Source organism: Equus przewalskii, chromosome 8, assembly GCF_037783145.1.
Source record: "Equus przewalskii isolate Varuska chromosome 8, EquPr2, whole genome shotgun sequence".
NCBI classification, from domain to species: Eukaryota; Metazoa; Chordata; class Mammalia; order Perissodactyla; family Equidae; genus Equus; species Equus przewalskii.
In genome coordinates this window covers 8,758,281-8,779,002 of record NC_091838.1, presented here as the reverse complement: position 1 = coordinate 8,779,002, position 20,722 = coordinate 8,758,281, and the positions used below count along the sequence as shown (strand labels likewise).

At 35.7% G+C, this 20,722-nt stretch overlaps 1 protein-coding gene across 5 annotated transcripts in view; it reads left to right on the top strand.

Moving 5' to 3' along the window:
* Positions 1–20,722, top strand: part of PKIA (cAMP-dependent protein kinase inhibitor alpha) — an 84,038-nt gene that overhangs the window by 43,657 nt on the left and 19,659 nt on the right. For 3 of the 5 annotated variants that reach the window (XM_008514565.2, XM_070630404.1, XM_070630407.1), the window contains one exon: positions 7,450–7,578. Coding sequence is in view for 1 of the 5 variants with exons in the window: in XM_070630403.1 (XP_070486504.1) it covers positions 17,782–17,793 (12 nt within the window). In the remaining 4 variants the exon portion in view is untranslated. Of the gene's footprint in view, positions 1–5,532; positions 5,647–7,449; positions 7,579–17,686; positions 17,794–20,722 lie in introns of those variants that run through there. The other 2 variants (XM_070630406.1, XM_070630403.1) reach the window with 2 other exon arrangements.

Sequence of the window (20,722 nt, the reverse complement as noted above, 5' to 3'; positions counted from 1 at the left end):
AAAATTATATATAATATCTTATCTTAAGAAAGTTCTTTACAGTATAATTTGGTTTGATCTTTTGAAAAGTAATTTGGCAATGTCTAGTAAGATAAAAATGTTCATAGCTTTTTACACATTAATTCTAATTCTGGAAACTTACTCTAATAAATAATTTATATTTAGAAAATTATATAAATAAAAATATTCATTGTTATGTCTTTTGTAATAACAAAATATTTGAAACACCTTTGTCAACAATAGGAAAATGTTTTAGTAAGTTATATACTCTTAGTAGAAAATTACACAATTATTATAATTACAAGACTATGCAGCAAAATAGAATAATGCTCAAGAAAGAATGAATAAAGCTGATTTCAAAATTTTGTCTACCTTGTGACAACTATGTAAACATATGAATATTTATTAAAAGTTAAACCAAAATAAAAATTTAAAAGCTCTGTAATAGTAATGGGAATTTTGTTTCAAAACATTCTTTATCATGGTTTTTTTTAATAATTTTGCTTTTTTTCTTTTTGAGGAAGATTGGTCCTGAGCTAACATCCATGCCCATCTTCCTCTCTTATATATGTGGGACGCTTTTTAAGAGGCATAATGAAAGAGTTTTGCTCTACCCGTTTTCTTAAGACTTTCTGATTATTACATCATGTTACATTTCATACTTTCAAATAAATTCAATGATTCTATCATCAGAGAAGATTAGACTTATTTGACAGTTCATTCTTTCAAGTTATTTGGAATAAAACGACCATTTGCACTTGTAAGTGCTTTAAAAATATCATTTCAAGATTTTTCTTTTTTGCTTAGTCTTTCCTAGTACAGAGATTAAGCAAACTACCTAAAATTGCTAGCCATTCTTTCCCACTTTTCTCATTTTTATTCATTTATCTTGCCCTTCACAGAAATGATAACAAATGAATCTGCAGATGCACCTGCCAATTTCTTAAATCCCCTTATTATACACATTGTGAAATCGTGCTGATATGAATACTTTCCGTAGTTTCAGAGCTCTTTAGTTATTGAATTATACTTTGGTCTTCTGTAATAAGTATCTTATGTAAGTGTAAAATTTGGACACAGTTTCTGGAAGTCTTTTGATTTCTTAGTTCAAAAGTGAGAGATCCTTAGTTCAGCCATAGATTAACAATTATTTGCATAGTTAGGAGCTCCTAAATTATTGGTTGATGGATACCTGGCAGCACTTTTAGAAGTCCTCTATTAATCTCTCTCTCATTCTTTCTCACACACAAGCACAGACACACATATACATATACTGTGATTAAAAGCCCAGACTCTGGCTCTAAGGTTCTAATTTCAGTTCTGCTATTTCTGCGCCATTTCACCATAGGCAAGTAACCTACTATCTCTGAGTAACAAGTATCTTATTCTCATCTGTAAAATGGAGACTCCAATTATATTAGACAATCCTCAAAACATACCTAATGATTTTAGTGTTCCTTTTACAGAGTTGGGTACAAAGCAGGCACTCACAATCTGGTAGTATTTTTATTACTCTATTATTATTTAGGCCTTGGTTTTCCCTGAGTCTGTGGATCCCCATAGTGAAATGCAATTTCCAGTAAATTGAGAAACACCTGTTATCAACAAAGAGTTTTAACTGAGTTCATTACTTTTCAATGCAATCCAGAGTAGTTTTCTACTTTCTTTGTTTGCCTTGTGTAGATGTTCAATAAAGGTTTATTTAATAAATAAATGAATGAATAAGTGAGTGCATGGACAAATGATTAAAAGCTACATTTTGAGAAGGTAGGACAAATATGACAGAGTAGAACAGATGAAAAAAGGGTCCCTGGAAAAAAATTGCCAGCTCGTGTATGTGCCCAGGGTCAGCCTAGGGAGATTTGCTCTATTTTGAAAAACACAGAGGAAAATGTGTTGAATAAGTTATTTTAATTATTTTTAAAAGTTAAACACAAATTCCCCGATGATTTCCAAATTTGGCACCAATAAAAATAACATGAGATTAGCAATACTAAAGATAGAATATGGAGCTACGATCACATTAAATGACAATATGTAGTCTAAATTTGTGAAACATTTCTCAGTTGGCTGATAAAACTTAAGGTGGTGAGTGAATTTTGAATAGCAAAAGGTAGAGAGAGAAATGGCCTTTTCAACATTCTGTTGTGCCTCTAAGTAAAATGCTTGGTAATCTAGCTACAAAGCTCTATGTCCCATGGACTCTAGGCACATACTGTGTCAAAGATTTCTCCTGTGAAGACCATATTTTGCCATGGAAGGGATCTGTCAAAGTAACACACGTGGCAGTATCATTGTCAACCACAAGTGCCAACAAACTCCAATTTAAATTGATGAACATACTATTACGTGATACTATCATTATTTTGTGAGTTTTTTAGGAAAAGGTGGGTAGGAAATGTATAAAAATGAAGCCTTTATAGACTGAAATAGCAATGCATCATTTTGACAATATAAAATACATTAACTAAAGTTGTTATAGCATCTTGCATTAATATTTCACTGTACGTTAGACATTGCCTGCAATCAATGTTTGTGATAATCTCTGCCCTCTGAAGTGGAATCATGCCCGTGGTACACGTTAATCGTATAAAAAATTAAACATTGAAAAGAAATTCAGCATTTAAAGAAAATTTGCTTTGATTTATTTAGTGTGTTCTTCCAAAAAGGTGATACCAAGAATTAGTGTTTATTGAATTGGAGTTACAAATCCTTTCAGAGTTACTTAGTTTTTTCTTCAACATCAATATCAATGAAGGCAAAGCAAAGTTACATATTCATTAAGAAATACAGGCACATAACCATAAAACAAGAAAACACAACTTTTTTTCATAAACTTTATTTTTTTAAATAGTTTTAATTCTTCAGTAAAATTAGGACAATAGTATAGGATGTTTCTATATTACATTCTATATTACACAACACCCATTTTCCTCTATTATTAGCATCAGAATATTAGTATGTTACATTTGTTACAATTAACAAATATTGATACAATATCACTTACGAAGTTCATACATTAGTCAGATTTCCCTAGTTTTTATCTAATGTCCTTTTTCTGTTGTGGGATTTCATCCAGGGTACCACATTACATTTAGTTGCCATGTCTCCTTAGACTTCTCTTAGTTTTGATAGTTTCTCAGACTTTCCTTGTTTTTGATGACCTTGACCATTTTGAGTAGTATTAGTCAGATTTTTGTGGGATGCCCACTATTGGAATTTGTTTGATACATTTCTCATGATAAGGTTGGGAGTCTGTGTTTGGGAAGGAAGACCACAGAGTAGAAGGGCCATTTTGTCAGATCACATCAAGGGTACATACTGTCAACATGATTTATGACTGCTGAGTTCATCCTTGATCACGTGGCTGAGGTAGTGTTTTCTAGGTTTCTCCACTGTAAAGTTACTCTTGTTCCCCTTCCCATACTTTACTCTTTGCGAGGAAGTCACTATGCCCAGCCCACAACTAAGGAGTGGGGAGTTAAGCTTAAGGTGGAGTATCTACATAAACTATTTGGAATTCTTCTGCACTAGAGACTTGTCTATTCTCCCTCATTCATTTTGCATCCAGTTATTTATTGATATCAGTAAGAACTCATGGATTTTTATTTTATACTGTAGGTTATAATTTAATACTACTTTATTTGCTTTGTTACTCAAATTGTGAACTCTGACTCCCCCACCAAAGTTGCTTCAGTGTGGTCCACTGATGAGCTGAGCCTCCACCCTATTCATCAGCAAAGAGACTTAAGAAGGTGGTGCCTGACAGGGCTAGTTACCACCAGGCTGCCGCCACACAGTCATAGGGTCCAATGTGGACCTCCACCTCTACTTGACGTCAGTAACAGCAGGAATGTTGCAAATTGGAGCTAGTAGGCATTCTACTTGCCCCTAACACCTGGTGTCAGTGAGATCCAGCAGGGTGCTGAATCCCTATACCCATCTTGAAACAATAGGACCGAATGAGGTGGCACAAAGCAGGGCTAGCTCTTCCTCCCTCCCTGGTGTCACTGGGGCCCAGCAGAGAGCTGTGCCTCTACCCCCACCCAATTTCAATAAGATGGAATGAGGTGGTGTCAAGAAGGACAGTTAACACTTCATTTCCCCCTCCCTTGGTGTCCGGGGATGTAGTGGGGAGCTGAACCTCCACTCCCACTTAGAGGCATCAAGATGACATGAGTGGTCTCACTTTTGGGGGTAAGGTGTCAGCAGGGCCAAGAGGAGAGTTGAGCTTTTACCCCATCTGTCTGCAGTGACACAATGTGAGTCAGTGCCTACTTTTGCTGGCGTATTGTTAGCAGGGCCCAGTGGAAAGCTGCACGTACCCCCTCCTCCAGACCTCACGCTATACCTCAGTATAGGGGGACTTCCTGCTAAAAAATAATAATAAGATTAAATAGGATCCAGAGTCATATATTACTCATAATGTTCTGAATGCAATTGAAAATTATTCATCATACCAAGAACCAGGAAATCACAAAATGAATAGAAAAGACATATACCAATACTGAGATAAATCAAGTGTTGGAATTATCTGACAAGGATTTTAAATAAGCTGTCACATAAATGCTTCAATAAGCGAGTATACGTTCCTTGAAGTAAATGGGAAAAAAATAGAAAATGTAAGCAAAGAACTAGAAGCTATAACAATAAAAACAAATGAAAATGGTAGAACTGAAAAATACAATAAACAAAATAAAAACCTTGCCAGACAGGCTCAATAGTAGAGTGGAGACGACAAAGCCTAGAATCCGGAACTTGAGGACAGATCAATAGAATTTACCAAATATGAAAAACAGAGAGAAAAATAGACTCCAGTGGGGAGTGGAGGTGGCAAAGAATGGGATCTCAAGAACCTGTGGAACAGTAACAAAAGAGCTAACGTTCGTATCATCAAAGTCCCAGAATTAAAAGAGAGCAAGTAAGACTGCCAAACTATTCGAAGAAATGCCTAAAAAGTTCCTAAATTTTTCAAAGACATAAACTTACAGATTCGAGAACCTGAGCAAAATTCAAATAAGATAAACACAAAGATACCCATGCCAAGACAGATCGTAATTAAACTTTTGAAAAATAAAGACAAAGGAAAAAAACTCTTGAAAATAGACTGGGAGAAGTAAGCATTACTTAAAGAGAAACACCGATTCCAGTGACAGCATATTTCTCACCTGAAACTATGGAGCCAGAAGCATTGACATAACATTTTTCAAGTAGAGTACTGAAAGAAAAGAACTGTCAGTCACAAACTCACAAATGTTATGTTCCCTTTCTTGTTTGACTTATATTAATGGACTACTAACTACCCTTTCTATGTCCAAGATTGCTACCACCCTTCTCCATGAATCCAGCCACAGTATTTCCAGAGCGATCATTCTAAAACTGAGACAACTTTTTCCTATAAAAACACCTAATCGTGTTGTGCAAATCAACTTTTCTCTCTTCTCTTCCAACTTTAACTTTCCAGTTAAAATCCTTCAATGGATTCCCATCTTCCTTAGGATAAAAGCTCACATCCTAACTGTCTTTTAATAGGTTTTGGCTCCTGTAACAAAAATACCACAGACTGGGTGTCTTCTGAACAACAGAAATTTATTTCTCACAGTTCTGGAGGCTGGAAGTCCAAGACCAGGATGCCAGCATCGTTGGGTGAGGGCCTTCTTCTGGGGTCACAGACTTCTCATGGTATCTTCACATGGCAGAAGGGGCTAGGGACTTCTGTAGGGTCTCTTTTATAAGAGCATGATACCCTTCACGAGGGCTCCACTCTCCTGACCTTATCACCTCCCAAAGGCCCACCTACTAATACTATCACCTTTGGAGATTAGGATTTCAATTTAGGAATTTCAGGGGACACAAACATTCAGACCATAGCACTTGCTATACAAACATGGACCATTCATGATCTGGGTTCTACCACTCTCTCCACTGTCGTCTTTTCTTACACTCTGATGAGCACTCTTTGTACTGGTTGTATGTGGAGCTCGTTTCTGGTCCAAATCTTAATCATTCTTTTTCTTGGTGCCGTGAATTTCTCTTCTCTATGCCTCAAAAATTCACCTCTCCTTCATGTTACATATCCATGTCAGGCATTGCCTTCTACAGGAAGCCATGCTGATACTCCTCATATACTACAGTCCAAAGCATGATTAAGGTCCTGCTTTGTCTTCCTATAGCACTCTGTAGTAATTTGTATTGTAATTATGGATTTACTTATCCGGACGTCCCAATACATTGAATTCTAGATGATAAGAAAATGGTTTTATTAATGGTTAACACTGGGGCCTAACTTAACCCCTGATATACTTTAGGTGTTTAGTAAATGTTTGTTGAATGAATGGTCAACTTGAAATCTTAATCATTTCACTTTTTTTTAATCTATCAAAGATACCCACAGTTCTCCAGAAGATTAGAGACTTAGGATCCTAGACTTGGTTTAATAGAGGAAATTGTTACTGATACAAAAGTGCCTAAATGCCTTAAAGGAAAAACATTAAGGGGAACTCAAACTAAGGCAATCCCAAATGATTTATAGGACCCTAACAATCCAGCACTCCTTACAGAGCCATTATTGGGACAAGTACCAAGGCATGGCCCATTATGTGTCACTCCTATTAGATCTTTGGGTTTTTAAACAGATAAGAAAGAGCATGACTTTAAAGAGGAAAATAACTTATATGAGAATGGCCAATGGATAAAGGGAAAGAAAGCTAGTGCCACTTTTTTCCCATTAATGATGGTGTGAAATTTATGGGCAGTTGGTCCTGTAACAGGTGTGGCTATAATGTGAGGACACTGCTCCCTTAGTTACTCAGAAAACTGCTGTTGTTATTTTGAACCAACCTCGGGACTTCATTGTTTCACTTGCTGTAGCCTTTGCCTTCCCCCTAATATCTATCTTTCTAAATTACTGACAAGCAGTCAACAGGTTTATTCCCTCCCTACCACCCCCTCACAAAAGGAAACACACACAAACACACACACCCACTTTTGTGTGTGACAGTGCTTGAAAAGACCAGCCTGCAGTGCATGTGGCAAGGATATTGTACCTTAAAGGTCTCTGTGAAATATCTGTCTGCATGTTCCTATGTTTATTTTATGAATAATTTAATTTAGTCAAGGTAATAATTTCCTGAAGATCTAGGTGAAGACTGAAGAAAGTAATTTTTAAAGAAAGACTTAGAAAACTTGCCTTTTGCCCTTACTTTGTGTCTTAATGAACAAAGGATAACTGGGCTTTTTTTGAAGTCTTTGCTTGGCTTGAAGACCCCAAGTACAACCTGTACTTGTCACAATATGTTAACTTTGTGAGAATTCAAACTTAAAAACTGTGAATTTCCTTTAAGTTATACTGTTTAGAAGATATATGCTTGAACATTTATTCAAAACTTTAAAATAATTGAAATCTGTATGTACAGATAATTTCCCTTTCTCTTGCTGTCTCTATTTCAGTTTCCTGAGTTTTGGGGGAAGGCCTGGTTTCCCCAAAGGAAAGATTTCTGGTAGAAGTCTGAAGGTCTGATCCGCGAAAAAAAAATCCAGTATAGCCAATGAATTAAGGACAAGAAGGTTTCCACTCAGGTAAGAATGTTTAATCTCACACATTCAACCACCTTGATAAAGTGTGCTGATAGCTGGATAGGATATGACTGCTTGGAAAAAGATGGATATGTAACCTGCCCTCCAAGGAAGCTATTTGCAATTCCCTTGGAGGTTGTGGTGTTTATCAGAGAGTACCTTGGAGGAAAACAAATACAATAACAGTGTGATGCTCTTTTCCATTTTTAGCTCATTGTTGCTAAGTACACTTAGTGATCTTGGTGCCTGTGGTTGAATCCCAGGAGGTCAGCCATGTGGAGCAGTAGATTAACCCTTTCAGTGTTTTCTCCTAAGACAAATCATTGTCATCGGTTGTCCCCATGATCTTCTAGTTGCTTATTAAAATTAAGGGCTATGGTGGCATCTAGTCTGCTAAGTGAGGAATAGCCTCAGTCAATGGTGCGAGGAAATCGGCTTGGTTCTTATTGGAGCATGTCTGGTTTTGGTCTTGGCACAAGTGAGCACACATAGGGAGCTAGAAGGGAGGAGAATGGGGCATGGGGAAGAGGAGTTCTGTTTCATTTTACCTGTGCGTGTCAAAACCCCACTAATAATTTTATTTGCACTAGCAACTAGAGATAAAAACTTAGGGCAAAGGGAATAATGATGTCGTCGCATTATATGGCAAAACAAACGTCAGTAGTGACATCAAAATCAGGGCCTATCCATCTCATTCACAGTTATACTCAGTGTTTAGCAAAGCATTTGACCCCTACTGAGTACTCGATATGAAGACACATGTTGAATGACTTATAGATGAATGAATGATAAAAAGTTAATATGGTAGAAAACGTGTTTCATCCTTGTATTTCCTTGTGTGTTGACTTTTGTATTCTCAGGATCCAGCACAGTAACTGACACATGGAATGTAAGTGATAATATTTGTTGAAAGAATGGATGAGTCCCCATGATTCTAAGGATAAATATAAAACCAACACAGACCTCATACTTGCCAAGGTCTATGGCAGAGGTATCCACGGGATGAAAGCCTAGAGCTCAGACTGCTAACATAGCTGACAGAATTTATCTAGTTTTAATCATTTACATATCATCCCATTGCATTAGCCATGATACCTACATTAGACTATAAAATGACTTGAAGATGGATAGAAAATCCCCTTGATAAGCTTCTGTGCCCTGTTATTCTCAAAACATGATTTTTCGAGCCTTTTTATAATGACAAAGTTAAGGGCAATTTCAGAATCACTAGCTGCTACACTGCTATTTATACCTTTCCACAGATCAGGAGTATAGCCGTAGTACTAGAGCAGCTATTTCTCTGTAATTTACTGTTGCCATCTTCTACACTCCCCAGGGAGAACAAAAGCCATTTAATTAAAGAAAGAAAGGTAAATTTAGCATAATGCAGCTTCCACAGAACCAAAACACACATATACACGTACTCTCTCAGACATGAAGATGAAATAATAATCTAAAATGTCACCCTGGAACTCATGGCAGAATAAGAGGAAATCCACTTATATTTGGTTATTTTATTCTTCTATTAATGTGTGATATTCAGATGGAAGCAAATTCTGAGTTGCTAGATGGGGAAATAGCTTTGTACCATTTTTACCTTTGTATGTGTTTATCAATAATGCATGAGTGCCTCCCCTACTCCCTCCATTTCCTGTATTCTCTGGGGGGCAGGAGATGTAGGTATCAGTTGTTTTTAAAATTTCGAGGCAGCCAAAGGACTAGTAGCACTTAAATAAAGATGGCAAATTGTCCCAAAGTAGGAGGCTTTGTTATGGAACATAAAGTCCTCATATGAAGGGGGAAGAATTTCACAGCTTAAAGGTTTCAACCACAAAAGATTTATGAGTAAATATGCTTGTTGTTTCAAAGTGGACTCTTTTCTGTAATTAATATCTAGGGGTTTATCTTTGGTATCTAGGGAATTTGGACTTCTAAAATATTATTGTATAATGATTGGTACATGTGAAAGGGTATATTCAAATATATGTAAGTTATGAGACATAATAATAAAATAAACTTATGTAAACATACCACCAAAACTAAGAACTAGAATCAAAACTGCTGAATCTTCTCTTTGTGCTCTACCCGGATCCCACCTTCCTGCTTTTACCAAAGAAATAACTCTGCTCTTAGCTTTATGTTCAACATTCACTTAATTTTTATGTATTTTTTCCTATACATGTGATTTTGCTAATTATTGAGTTTTATATCATACTTACTGTAGTCTTCTGTGTTTGTTATTTTTCACTCAACAATATATTTCTAAGGTTTATCCATCTTGTTTTAACTAGTGTGCATTCATTTTCATTAATGTGTAATATTTCATTGTATAAATATAGGAAAATATATTTATTATCCTATTGATGATATTTGGGTCATTTGGGACCTATTATCAACAGTACTTCCATGAACATTTATTTTAATGTGTTCCAGTCACATGTGAAGGTGTATTTTAACATATGTAACTAAGAGTAGAATTGCTGAGTCATAGGGAATTCAAATATTTAACTTTAAAAGATGATGACAAAATATTTTCCAAAGTTATGGAATCAATTTCCAGTCTCTTTGCTCTACAGCCTCATCAGTTAGAATGGCCAATCTAGTTGGTATAAAATTTCATTTCTGGGCCAGCCCCATGGCCAAGTGGTTAAAAAGTTCCTCATGCTTCACTTAGCTGGCCCAGGTTCATGGGCCCAGATCTTGGGCGTGGACCTACTCCACTCATCAGCCATGCTGTGGAGGCCTCCCACATATGAAATAGAGGAAGCTTGGCACAGATGTTAGCTCAGGGCTAATCTTCCTCAAGAAAAAAAATCTCATTTAGTCTCTGTATTAGTCTGCTAGGGTTGCGATAACAAATTAGCACAGACGGGTGGCTTAAAAAACAGAAATCTTCTCACAGTTCTGGAGGCTGGAATTCCAGGTCAAGGTGTTGGCAGGTTTGCTTTCCGCTGAAATTTCTCTCCTTGGCTTTCAGGTGACCACTGCCTTCTCACTATGTCCTCATGTAGCTTTTTCTCTGTGTGTATGCAACTCCAGTGTCACTCGTCTTCTTATAAAGAGATTAGTTATAGTAGATTAGGGCCCCACTGTTATGACCTCATTTAACCATAATTGCCTTTTTAAAGGTCCTATCTCCAAATACAGCCACACTTGGAGTTGGGGGGTCAACAAATGAATTTTAGGGAACAGAATTCAGTCTATAACAGTTTTAATTTGTGTTTCCCTAATTACCAATAGGTTGATAATCCTTTCATTTGCTTAAGAGTTATTTATATTTCCAATTCTGTGAAATTCCAGAGAATATCTTTTGTCTACTTTTCTACTGTTTACCTTTTTATTACTTATTTCTTATTGTTCTTTAAATACAAGTAAATTAATAGTTCTTTATCAACTATATATGGTACAAATAAGTTATGTTTTGTCCTCTCACTTTTTCAGTGTTGTCTTGTGATAAATAGCAGCTCTTAATTTTAATGAAATCAAATTTATCTTTTAGGTTAGTCTTTTTGTCTTACTTAAAATGTCCTTTCCTAGTTTAATGCTACACAAATATAGAAGATTTTCTTCTAAAATTTCTACGGTATTTTTATTTCTTCTGTATTCAAGCCATTGATCCATTTAGAACTGGTTTGTTTGTATTATCCAGTTTCTTTGTTTCCTTATGAATAAATAAGTTTTCCAAGACCATTTAGGAAATAGTCCATCCTTATCCCAGTAATCTGCAATGACTTCTTTGTGATATGTCCAAATAGTTTATGGTCAATTTCTGGACTCTTTTATTCTGTCCCACGAGACTGTATGACTACCCTGAAACACCACCACACTGTCTTAGGTAATATAGCTTTACAATGATCTTTATATCTGTTGAGTAAATCCTTCTATGTTAACGTTCTTTAGGTGTCTTTGAGCTATTCTTGGCCATTTGACCATTCCTATAAGTTTCAGAATTAGCAGGTCCACAAAAACCTTGGTTAAGTAGTTTGATTAAAACTACATTTAATGTATAAATTAAGTTGGGAAGAATTTACATCATTATGATGAGTCTTTCTTTCCATAAACAAGGTGTATCTCTCCATTTATTTAGGACTTTTTTAATATCTTTCAATAAGTTTTTATCAATTTCTCCATAAATGTCTTGCACATATTTATTTATATTTATTCCTAGGTGACTTTTCCTTTTTTTTTCTTTTGCTATTTTAAATTATTTTTATGCTCTCTCTTTGTTGCTGGCTTATAGAAATGCAATAGGTCTTAGGATCTTGAGCTTATATCTAACCATCTTGTTAATATTACTTATTAATAAGAGAGAAGATTTTCTTAGCAAAGGGGAATAAATGTAAAATGTTTTTAAAATGTTATAGGTCAGCTCTGGTCAATAGAACTTTCTATGATAATGGAAATGTTCTTAGTGCTGTCCAATACTCTAGCCATTAGTCACATGTGATTTTTTTTATTTAAAAGTAAATTAAATAAAATACAATAAAATTAAAATTTCAGTTTTGGAGTCTAACTAGCCCACATTTCAAGTGTTCAATGGCCACATGTGGCTAATGGGTACCATACTGGACAGCATAGCTCTAGACTATCAGACTGTGGAACCACGGGTCCCAGGCTTTTGTCTTTCTTAGTGGCACAGAGAGATCTTTCATGTGACAATTATTCTGTTACTAGTAAGGAAAGTGACTTAACCTAGTCATCTTTAGCTTTTTGAAATAATCCAGCATGGCTTTCACTATCCATGAATTTCTTGAATCATATTTATATTTTTCTTGAAGTACTTCTTTAATTAAGCGTTCACTCTGTGGCAAGGTTCACTGTCCCAAAATGACAAAGTATCAAAAGGTCCCCCATGCCTGACAAGCTGTCACTGGATGAAGAAGTCTTTGTTACCTTTCCTTATCTGGTCTTTATTGTAATCAGATGTTAATCTGCATCAGTCTTCATATTCTAAATTTACCTTCAGAATTATCAACTATTCCCATGATAGTTGTCTTTATTTCCTGTAGATAGTGTCATGACCTTATAAGTGCAGTTTTCATTGTTTTCTTCTAAAATCTCATATTTATCCATGTGGAAATGTGTCTCCCATTTTTTTGCCCTCTTATAAGCTCTGCCTACAAATTAATCCTCATGAGATTTATTTCCCTTAACCTTTAATTATTTAATAGTTGGTAAAAAAATTAAGAGATCACTGGTAAGTCCCTTTTTCTAATCATCTATACATTTTAAACAGTATTAAAATAAGAAATAATACTTGGTAACCAGAAGACCTGAGTCCTAGTCTTCAACCATGAACTATGTGCATTCAAATAAGTCATTTTCTATATAAGGTTTATTCTGATTCTAAAATCATTATGCTTATTTAGAAAATTCTGTTTGAAATATAACAAGTCTCAAAAGCTATATATGTTTTGAAATCTATAAAAAAACATAAAGAATTCAGATATTTTCCCTGAATTTGATATTAATCTGTAATCCTCATCCTCCACATATATCATGCTCTAGCTGCAGTTGATGCAAAGACAAAACATAATGTCTCAATACTGTGTACTTGTTTTTTAAATGGATACTTTTGTTTAAAATTGTGTTTTTCTAAATTCGTGATTCTCTTTTCACAACTTTTCCATTCCCCATGCCAATACAATCAATCACTCATGACAGAAAATTATTCTCTATTCTGTTTGCTAAAACTCTTTTTAGAATATCAAGTTTCAAATTCTCATTAATGCAGGAAACTTTGAAAATGAGCTTCCATAATTTCCAGGATTGATGTTTTGTTTCATTAGCATTCAGGACACCATACTCTCGTAGATTTCTTCCTTCCTCACTTATGTTTCCTTCCCAGTCTACTTTGGTGATGCCTCCATCCCCTCAGCATCTAATGGGAGAGAGCCCTAATGCTCATTCCTGGCCTTTCTCTCTCTCCATCTACACTCACTATTCATGAGTTTGAATCTGGTCCTATTACCTTAATGGGCAGATGACTGTGATGCCCAAACTTATACTTCTAGCCCTAACCACTCACCCAAGCTGTAGACTCCTAATGCCTAGTTTCCCACTAAATATCTCCTCTCTATGCATAATAGACATTTCAAATTCAGCAAATAAAACTAAATATTTGCTTTGATCCACCCCTTCCACTCCAGTTTTTCCTGGCTCCATAACTCATCCAGTTGTTCAGGCCAAAAATGTTGGATGCAGCCTTAAACTCTCACTTTCCCACAATTCCTACATCCAGTCTATCAGAAATTCTTGCCAGCTCTAACTTGAAAATATATTCTGAATCCATCTACCTCTCACCATCTTCACCTTACTCCAAGCCATCATTGCTTGCCTCATCTAATGCAATAGGCAGCCTCTCCACGATTTCCCTGTTCCTCAACCCTGCCCAATCCTTACAGTCGATAACCAATACAATAGCCAGAATCTAAGAAACATAAATCAGATCATGTTATTTCTCAAAACCCATTCCCATCACTTTTAGAATAAATATTAAACTGCTTTACATGTCCTACAGGCTCTTATTCAATGTTTTCCCACCTTATTCTCCAAACTCATTTACTACTACTGTTCTCTCACACCCTGGCCTCCAGGATTTTTCTTGCTGTAAAGGCTTTCCCAGCATCAAGACCTTTGTACTTGCTGTCCCCTAAGACCTGGAAGATCTATAAGATTCCTCCAAACAAGATCATTTCATCTTATGGAGACATTTGGTAGAAGCTATTTTTGCAAAAGATAGATACATTTTACTATTCCCATATTTAGCAATTTCCAAGTTCATTAAATAACGAATCTGAACTGATAGAGCTAAAACAAAAGAATTATACTTGGTGAGACCTATGTGTTTTAAATGGTGATCTTTGAGGAACTGTAGACATGTGAGCAACACTATGGTTTCAATATTTGATGCATGAGAATCAGCTGAGGTGTCTTCCAAATACCCATTACCCCTACAGAGATTCTGAGCAGGAATTCAGGAAGGGTCCATGGATCTCAGTTGATTCTGCTGCAAATGGTTTGCAGACAGCCCTTTGAGAGAGACCAAGCTAGTGTATTTGCTCCATACAAGGAGACCAGACATGACCACCAATGATCAGGCAACTCACCCATGAGATGCAACCGAGAATCTACAGATGACTTAAAACCTCAGTGATAAAAGAGGAAGAGGATTCAATAATGACCAGTATAGATGCTATCCCAAGCATTCTTAGCTAGGAGTTTTGCAAACCCATTCATAGAAATGGGCTGGTAGTTAACAGCCAAATGGCGCTATGTATTATTTATTAAGTTGCTGGGTATTAAAATATATAGATAAGATGATAAAGTTTGTTACATATATTATTGTTGCTATGAAATTGGTGTGTTACAGATATAGATAGAATATACAGATACATAATCTAGGTTCAATTCTTCAGCTGATTATTCACATGTCTTTATAACTTTCTAAATAAAGGACCTCTTCAGATATTGTTTAGAGAAAAAGATACCTATCCATCCTTTCCACTTCTCTTTCCTCATCCTCTTCCTTGTCCCTTCCCTTCTTGAACAATTTAGTCCAAAAGCCATTAGATGAGGTCAGTAAGCCTTTGTTGGCATGGGGAGGGTGGGCATGGAAGGAACCACAATAGCTTGGCAACGGGTCTCAGAGCTGAAGAAGGGGCAAGAGGATGTCTGCACAGGGAGCCTAGTGTGGAGTGTTGATGTCTGACTGGCATGAGAAAGACATTCACATGTGGAAGTGGCCGCAGCAACCACTCAATACACATAGTCATAACCTGTGCTAGGTGGAGAAAATGTGTGGGATGGGAGAGTGGCAGGTAGAAGAATTTGCTTAAATACTGGGAAATTGATCAAATAAGTAAGGATATTAAGCTTATAGTAATCAGTGTTTCACAATGCTGAGCAGAGAGTTAAAATTTGAAAAGGGCAAAAACTAGAATGAACTCTGTGGTGTTGAATGGGAATGGAGGATGTTACTATGAACTCATGATTTTCAATATATAGACAGATATAGGAATAAACAAAGATATAATGAATGTATAAATGTTTATGAATATATGTTTTCCTATTGCATATGTATGCATGTACATAAATCCTCTAGCTCTGTTTATTCAGAGTACCTGGGGCCACTACTTTGCAATAGCAATGAACACACCTAGTGTCCAGAACCTGGTTTCTAAATACACTTCTCTAATTGAAGGAACCAAAGCTCTTTGAAGAAATTGCTGATTTCAGAGTTAGGGCAGGGAAAGTATAAGATGACTCTATAATATATTATTGTTTCAGGAAGTAAGGAAGATATCAAAGAATAATGGAGAAGCATCAAAGGACATATAAACCAAATTGAAGGAATTTCCACTGGGCAAATCTTGATAATCTGAGCCTCAAAATAAATAACAGGAGAAACAGATTATAGTCCATTGAATAGAATAGGAGTCTATAAGTTCATACTGATATAAATAATTAAATTGAATAAATTATGTTTAAGGAGGAAGAGGATATTTACATAATCAAAAAGTACCTTACCACAAAACTTATTAATGATGAAGGAGGAAAGAATAACTTTACAATGGAGAAGCCTGGGTAATACCCCTTAATCAAATGAGTAAAATTAATATCCCAGTAAGGGTACAGATTAAAAGTTTCCAAAATCGTTTGATTGGATGCAGTGAGAAGAACAGAGAGAGCTTCACTCCTGTGGAATTCCTACCAGCCACAGGAATCCTGAATCTAATCATGAGACAAACATAAACAGCTAAATCTTACGAAATAACTGGTCTGTAATCTTTACAAGTTTCAAGATCATGAAGTTCAAGAGAAGCCTGAGAAAATTTTCCAGGTTAAAAAGCTAAAGAGACAGCACAGCTAAATGCAACATATGATTCTTGGCTGATCCTTTTATTATAATGGACATGATTGGGATAACTGAAAAAATGGAAGAGGTGTGAGGATTAGATAGCACTGTGGTAATGCGCCAGTGTTAATTTCCTGATTTTCATGACTATATTTGGATATACCTAGGAAATACTAAAGTATTTGGGGGTGACAAGGCATTGTGTTGGCAACTTACTCTCAAGTGGTTTGGGAAATAAGTTATTTTTATTGCCATTTCAACTTTTCTGTAAGTTTTGAGATTGTTAAAAAAAATTACAAAGAAAAAAGAGAAGATCCCTGAGTCAGGTCATCCTCCTTCTGGTGACTAGCCTAGTTAAAGACTGTTTACAAGGGGAGTCAGCTTCTCCGTCTATCTGTGTTAATTTCTCTTACTAACACTATGTAATTCTGGCAGTTTCTCATTTTCTATTTGAGGTTTTGGGTTTTTTCCCAGTGATGCCTATGCTTCCTTTTGTTTTTTACTCTCTCAAATGTCTATGAATTTGGTAAGGTCCTCTGTATTAAAATAAAATCAACAAGATTCATAAGAATGAAAATACGTCCTTGGAGAAATTTATAAATTTCTACCTACATTCAAATTGGAGTAAATTTGCATGAAATTCATAAGGAAAAAACCCTATAAGGAACACTCACCCACTGGAACTGAAAACGGTTGTACGTGTTCATTGTGTAAGAGACCTATGATGCAACAGCAGGCTGAAGGCTATAGGTCCACACCAAAATGCAACCTTTTAAGTCATGTTTCATGTCAGGCCATGTAACAACTGGGCAATTCAGTAAGTAAATTAAAACAATTCTTGTTTTCAACAATTTCTTTTCTTTTTTTTAAGATTGGCCTTAGCTAACATCTGTTGCCAATCTTGTTTTTGATTCTTCTCCCCAAAGCCCCCCAGTACCTAGTTGTATATTCTAGCTGTAGGTCCTTCTGGTTGTGCTATGTGAGACACCACCTCAGCATCACTTGATGAGCGGTGCCATGTCAGCGCCCAGGATCCGAACCAGCGAAACCCTGGGCCCCCAAAGCAGAGCGTGTGAACTTAACCACTTGGCCACAGGGCGGGCCCTAAACAATTTCTTAGGTCAGCAATTAGAATAATGGAGAACTTATCTTTAACTCCAAGGAAGCTGGGCAGTTATTAGTTAAGGCAAGTGTGTTGTCCCACTGGCCTACACCTGGTTATAAATAGCAGCAAGACTTGAGAACACCCCTGGACACTGAATGGACTTTCTAAATATAGCTTTTCCTTTCTCTAAAGGCCTTTAGAAGAATGCTATGTTTTGTGAAAACTTGGCCTGTATAAAGGGCACATGGATACTAAGGTCAGTGACTTTTAGACCTAGAAAAGATTTGAAGTATTTTTATCGTCTGGGAACCCACATTTTGGAGGCTGAAAACCGAAGCCCAATGAAATTAAATATTTTGCCCAGCATCATATAGCAAACAAATAATAATGATGGCACTCAAACCTCTGTCTTCTAAATCCATTGTACATGGCATATAATAGACTGCAATAACTGCTTATTTTCATTGCCCTCAACATCCTATTCCTTCTATGCCTTATCCCTCTTGCTTCTTTAAGACACATGATAACGTTATCTGCAAACTTTAGCAATAACTCAATTTTTTAAATTTCACTCTTTTGTAATTCATTTTTGAAATGCTATTTCTATGTTAAAAATGTATAAGGGCATTCTCTGCCTGCATTTATGATCTTTTACTGTTGGACTGTTGTATAATAATAAGTACACAAACATGTTCTGGTAGAGAATATAAGTGTTGGGAGCAACAAGCTAGGGGGTAGAGTTGGCATACCTTAAAGGGAGATGGGGAAAGAGGGAAAGAGCAGAAATTTAGTTTGTTTGAAAAAAATGGCAAGTTAGATAATGTTTGGCTATACTTAATATAATACATCCTTCCTTAATTTAAATTCCATGTTAATTTCTGTTGTTTGCATTGCCACAGACTAGGGAGTAAACAAAGCAACAAGATTTTTGTGTGCCACCTTTTTGTATTTATTTCCTAAAGATTTCTACAAGACTTTTTTTAATTCAAAAAACCCAAAAGACTTGTCTTTAAATTATTTTCCAAGATTTCTTTCACTTTCATAAGTTGACAAATGGCATTTAAACTCAATAGTTATGATTAAGCCTGTCCCACAGTTTTTAAAAGCACTGGGGATTGTGTGTGTGTGTGTGTGCACGTGTGCGTACACACATTTGCTATTAACTATTGTGCTGCCTTTTGAACCAATGAAATAAAGTTCTCAACCAAAAAATTATCATCATCTAGACAAAAACCAGATATGGTACTGGGGCCAGCCATTGCTAAGTTTGTCACCCTAGGTGATTTACACGTGCAGCAGGGTTAAAAGTCTCCTTCAAATGAAGCACTTAGATGGAATATAACCAAGCACGACTCTCGTTTGAAATCTGAGACCTGTTTTATTTAGAGTTCTTTGGGAAGTGCTTGTTCTATGTGTTTTTATACTCTTTGGTTGGACTATAGAAATATCTAAAGTTGATTGAATTAATGAAGTGATATGCAAAAATGAAAGCCTAGAAGATAGGATGAGTATGAAGTCTTATACTGATCACTCAAATAAGTTTGGTTGACACAAACATTATGGGAATTAGATAAATACATTAATAATTCATAATACTGAAATAAAAATTTTCTGGTTACATCAGTACAAAAGAAACCCTGATTTATACCACAGAATAATGAATTCCAAAATTTTTATTTGTTAATATTTCCTTAGTACCCTGCCCTGTGCATATAACCCTTTTCTGAAATTTGGAGGGCAAACAAGAAAAACAAACTCTCTACCCTCAAATAGTTTATAATGCAGTCAATGAAATGTCTCTCTTTGATGTCTTTTAATTTCTCAGTTCATTGTAACTTCTTCATTGGATTAGTTGTTTACTTGTTAAAACCAATGTTTAGCACTTTAAATAGTTTCTTGAATGTTCCTGATAATGAAATAGTTATAATGATAATTTCCAATATTGATAATAAAGTTGATAGTAGAGATGCTCAATATTGATAGTAAAGTGATTTTGATAATCCACCAAAATATCATGAGGTTTTCCACATAACTTCTATCCCGAATGAAAATGCACTTATTATTTATCTCCTCCTTTTATAAAAATTTTCTTATTTTATTCACATAGTGATTTTACCACAGCTTTTAATTCATATTTTAAGATTATTTTTCCAATGGATTGTCTCATTTTGCAACCATTGGTTTATATATCCATTATACATTACGTAAATATTAATATATATTCCTCAATGGCTAGATTAATACTTTCTTAATTACTTAAATTTGTTTAACTTATATTGCTGTTCCTCAGCATTCCCTTTGCCCTCTTGAGCCTATTGACTTCAAAAAGCCTGAAAAGACTGACAATCCCATTTAAATGGATGTATGGAAAGTCTTTAAGATGACATATGATGATGATAGAGAAAAAGGGTGTTAAACATTGTGCTGCAGATCATTCCACTAATAAAGAGATTAATCAATAATCCTAACATTCAGACATATAATAAAGATGAAACACATTAATTATAATACTGAGCAATGACATTTTCAATACAGGGAGATAATAAATACTATATAGGAAACTAGTATCTGCAAAGCCCATAAATTGGCAATGATTATACATATATTTAAAATAGGTTGAAACATAGTCATAGCAAGTGTTTTCCTTTTGGCTGAAAAGCACTATTTCAATTGGAATAGATGTTTAGACACTATGCAGAAAAGACTTGATTGCAGAAGAGCAGATCTTAGCATGTGCGTGAATGTGTGTTTTTTTAATTAATACATTTTTATTCATTCAGAAAGGAAAAGAACACCAAATTTACTTTAAATGTGGCATTGTGATATGTTAAAGTGCCATCTTAGACTTTTGCTGCTGTTGCTCTTCCTAAAGGAACATTTTCTCCAGGATTCACATCCTAGTGTCCCCTGCCTTCATGTTCCCCACTCAATAAATCATGAATTCCTGGCTCTCTCGTACCAGACAGCTGGCTCCAACGTGCACCTGCTCTCTCACTCTCTGAGCCCAGCATCCCTGCCTCAGCCTCCCACTGAAGTCACTTCTAGTTCATTGTGAGCAGGGCCGTTGTTAAACCTTCCTCAGTCCTAGGGACTTGCACGTCAGAAAGCTTCACACTACATCTTATCAAATGTATTAAAATGTACCCAAATCACCTATTCAATATCATTTATAGATAACTAACTAT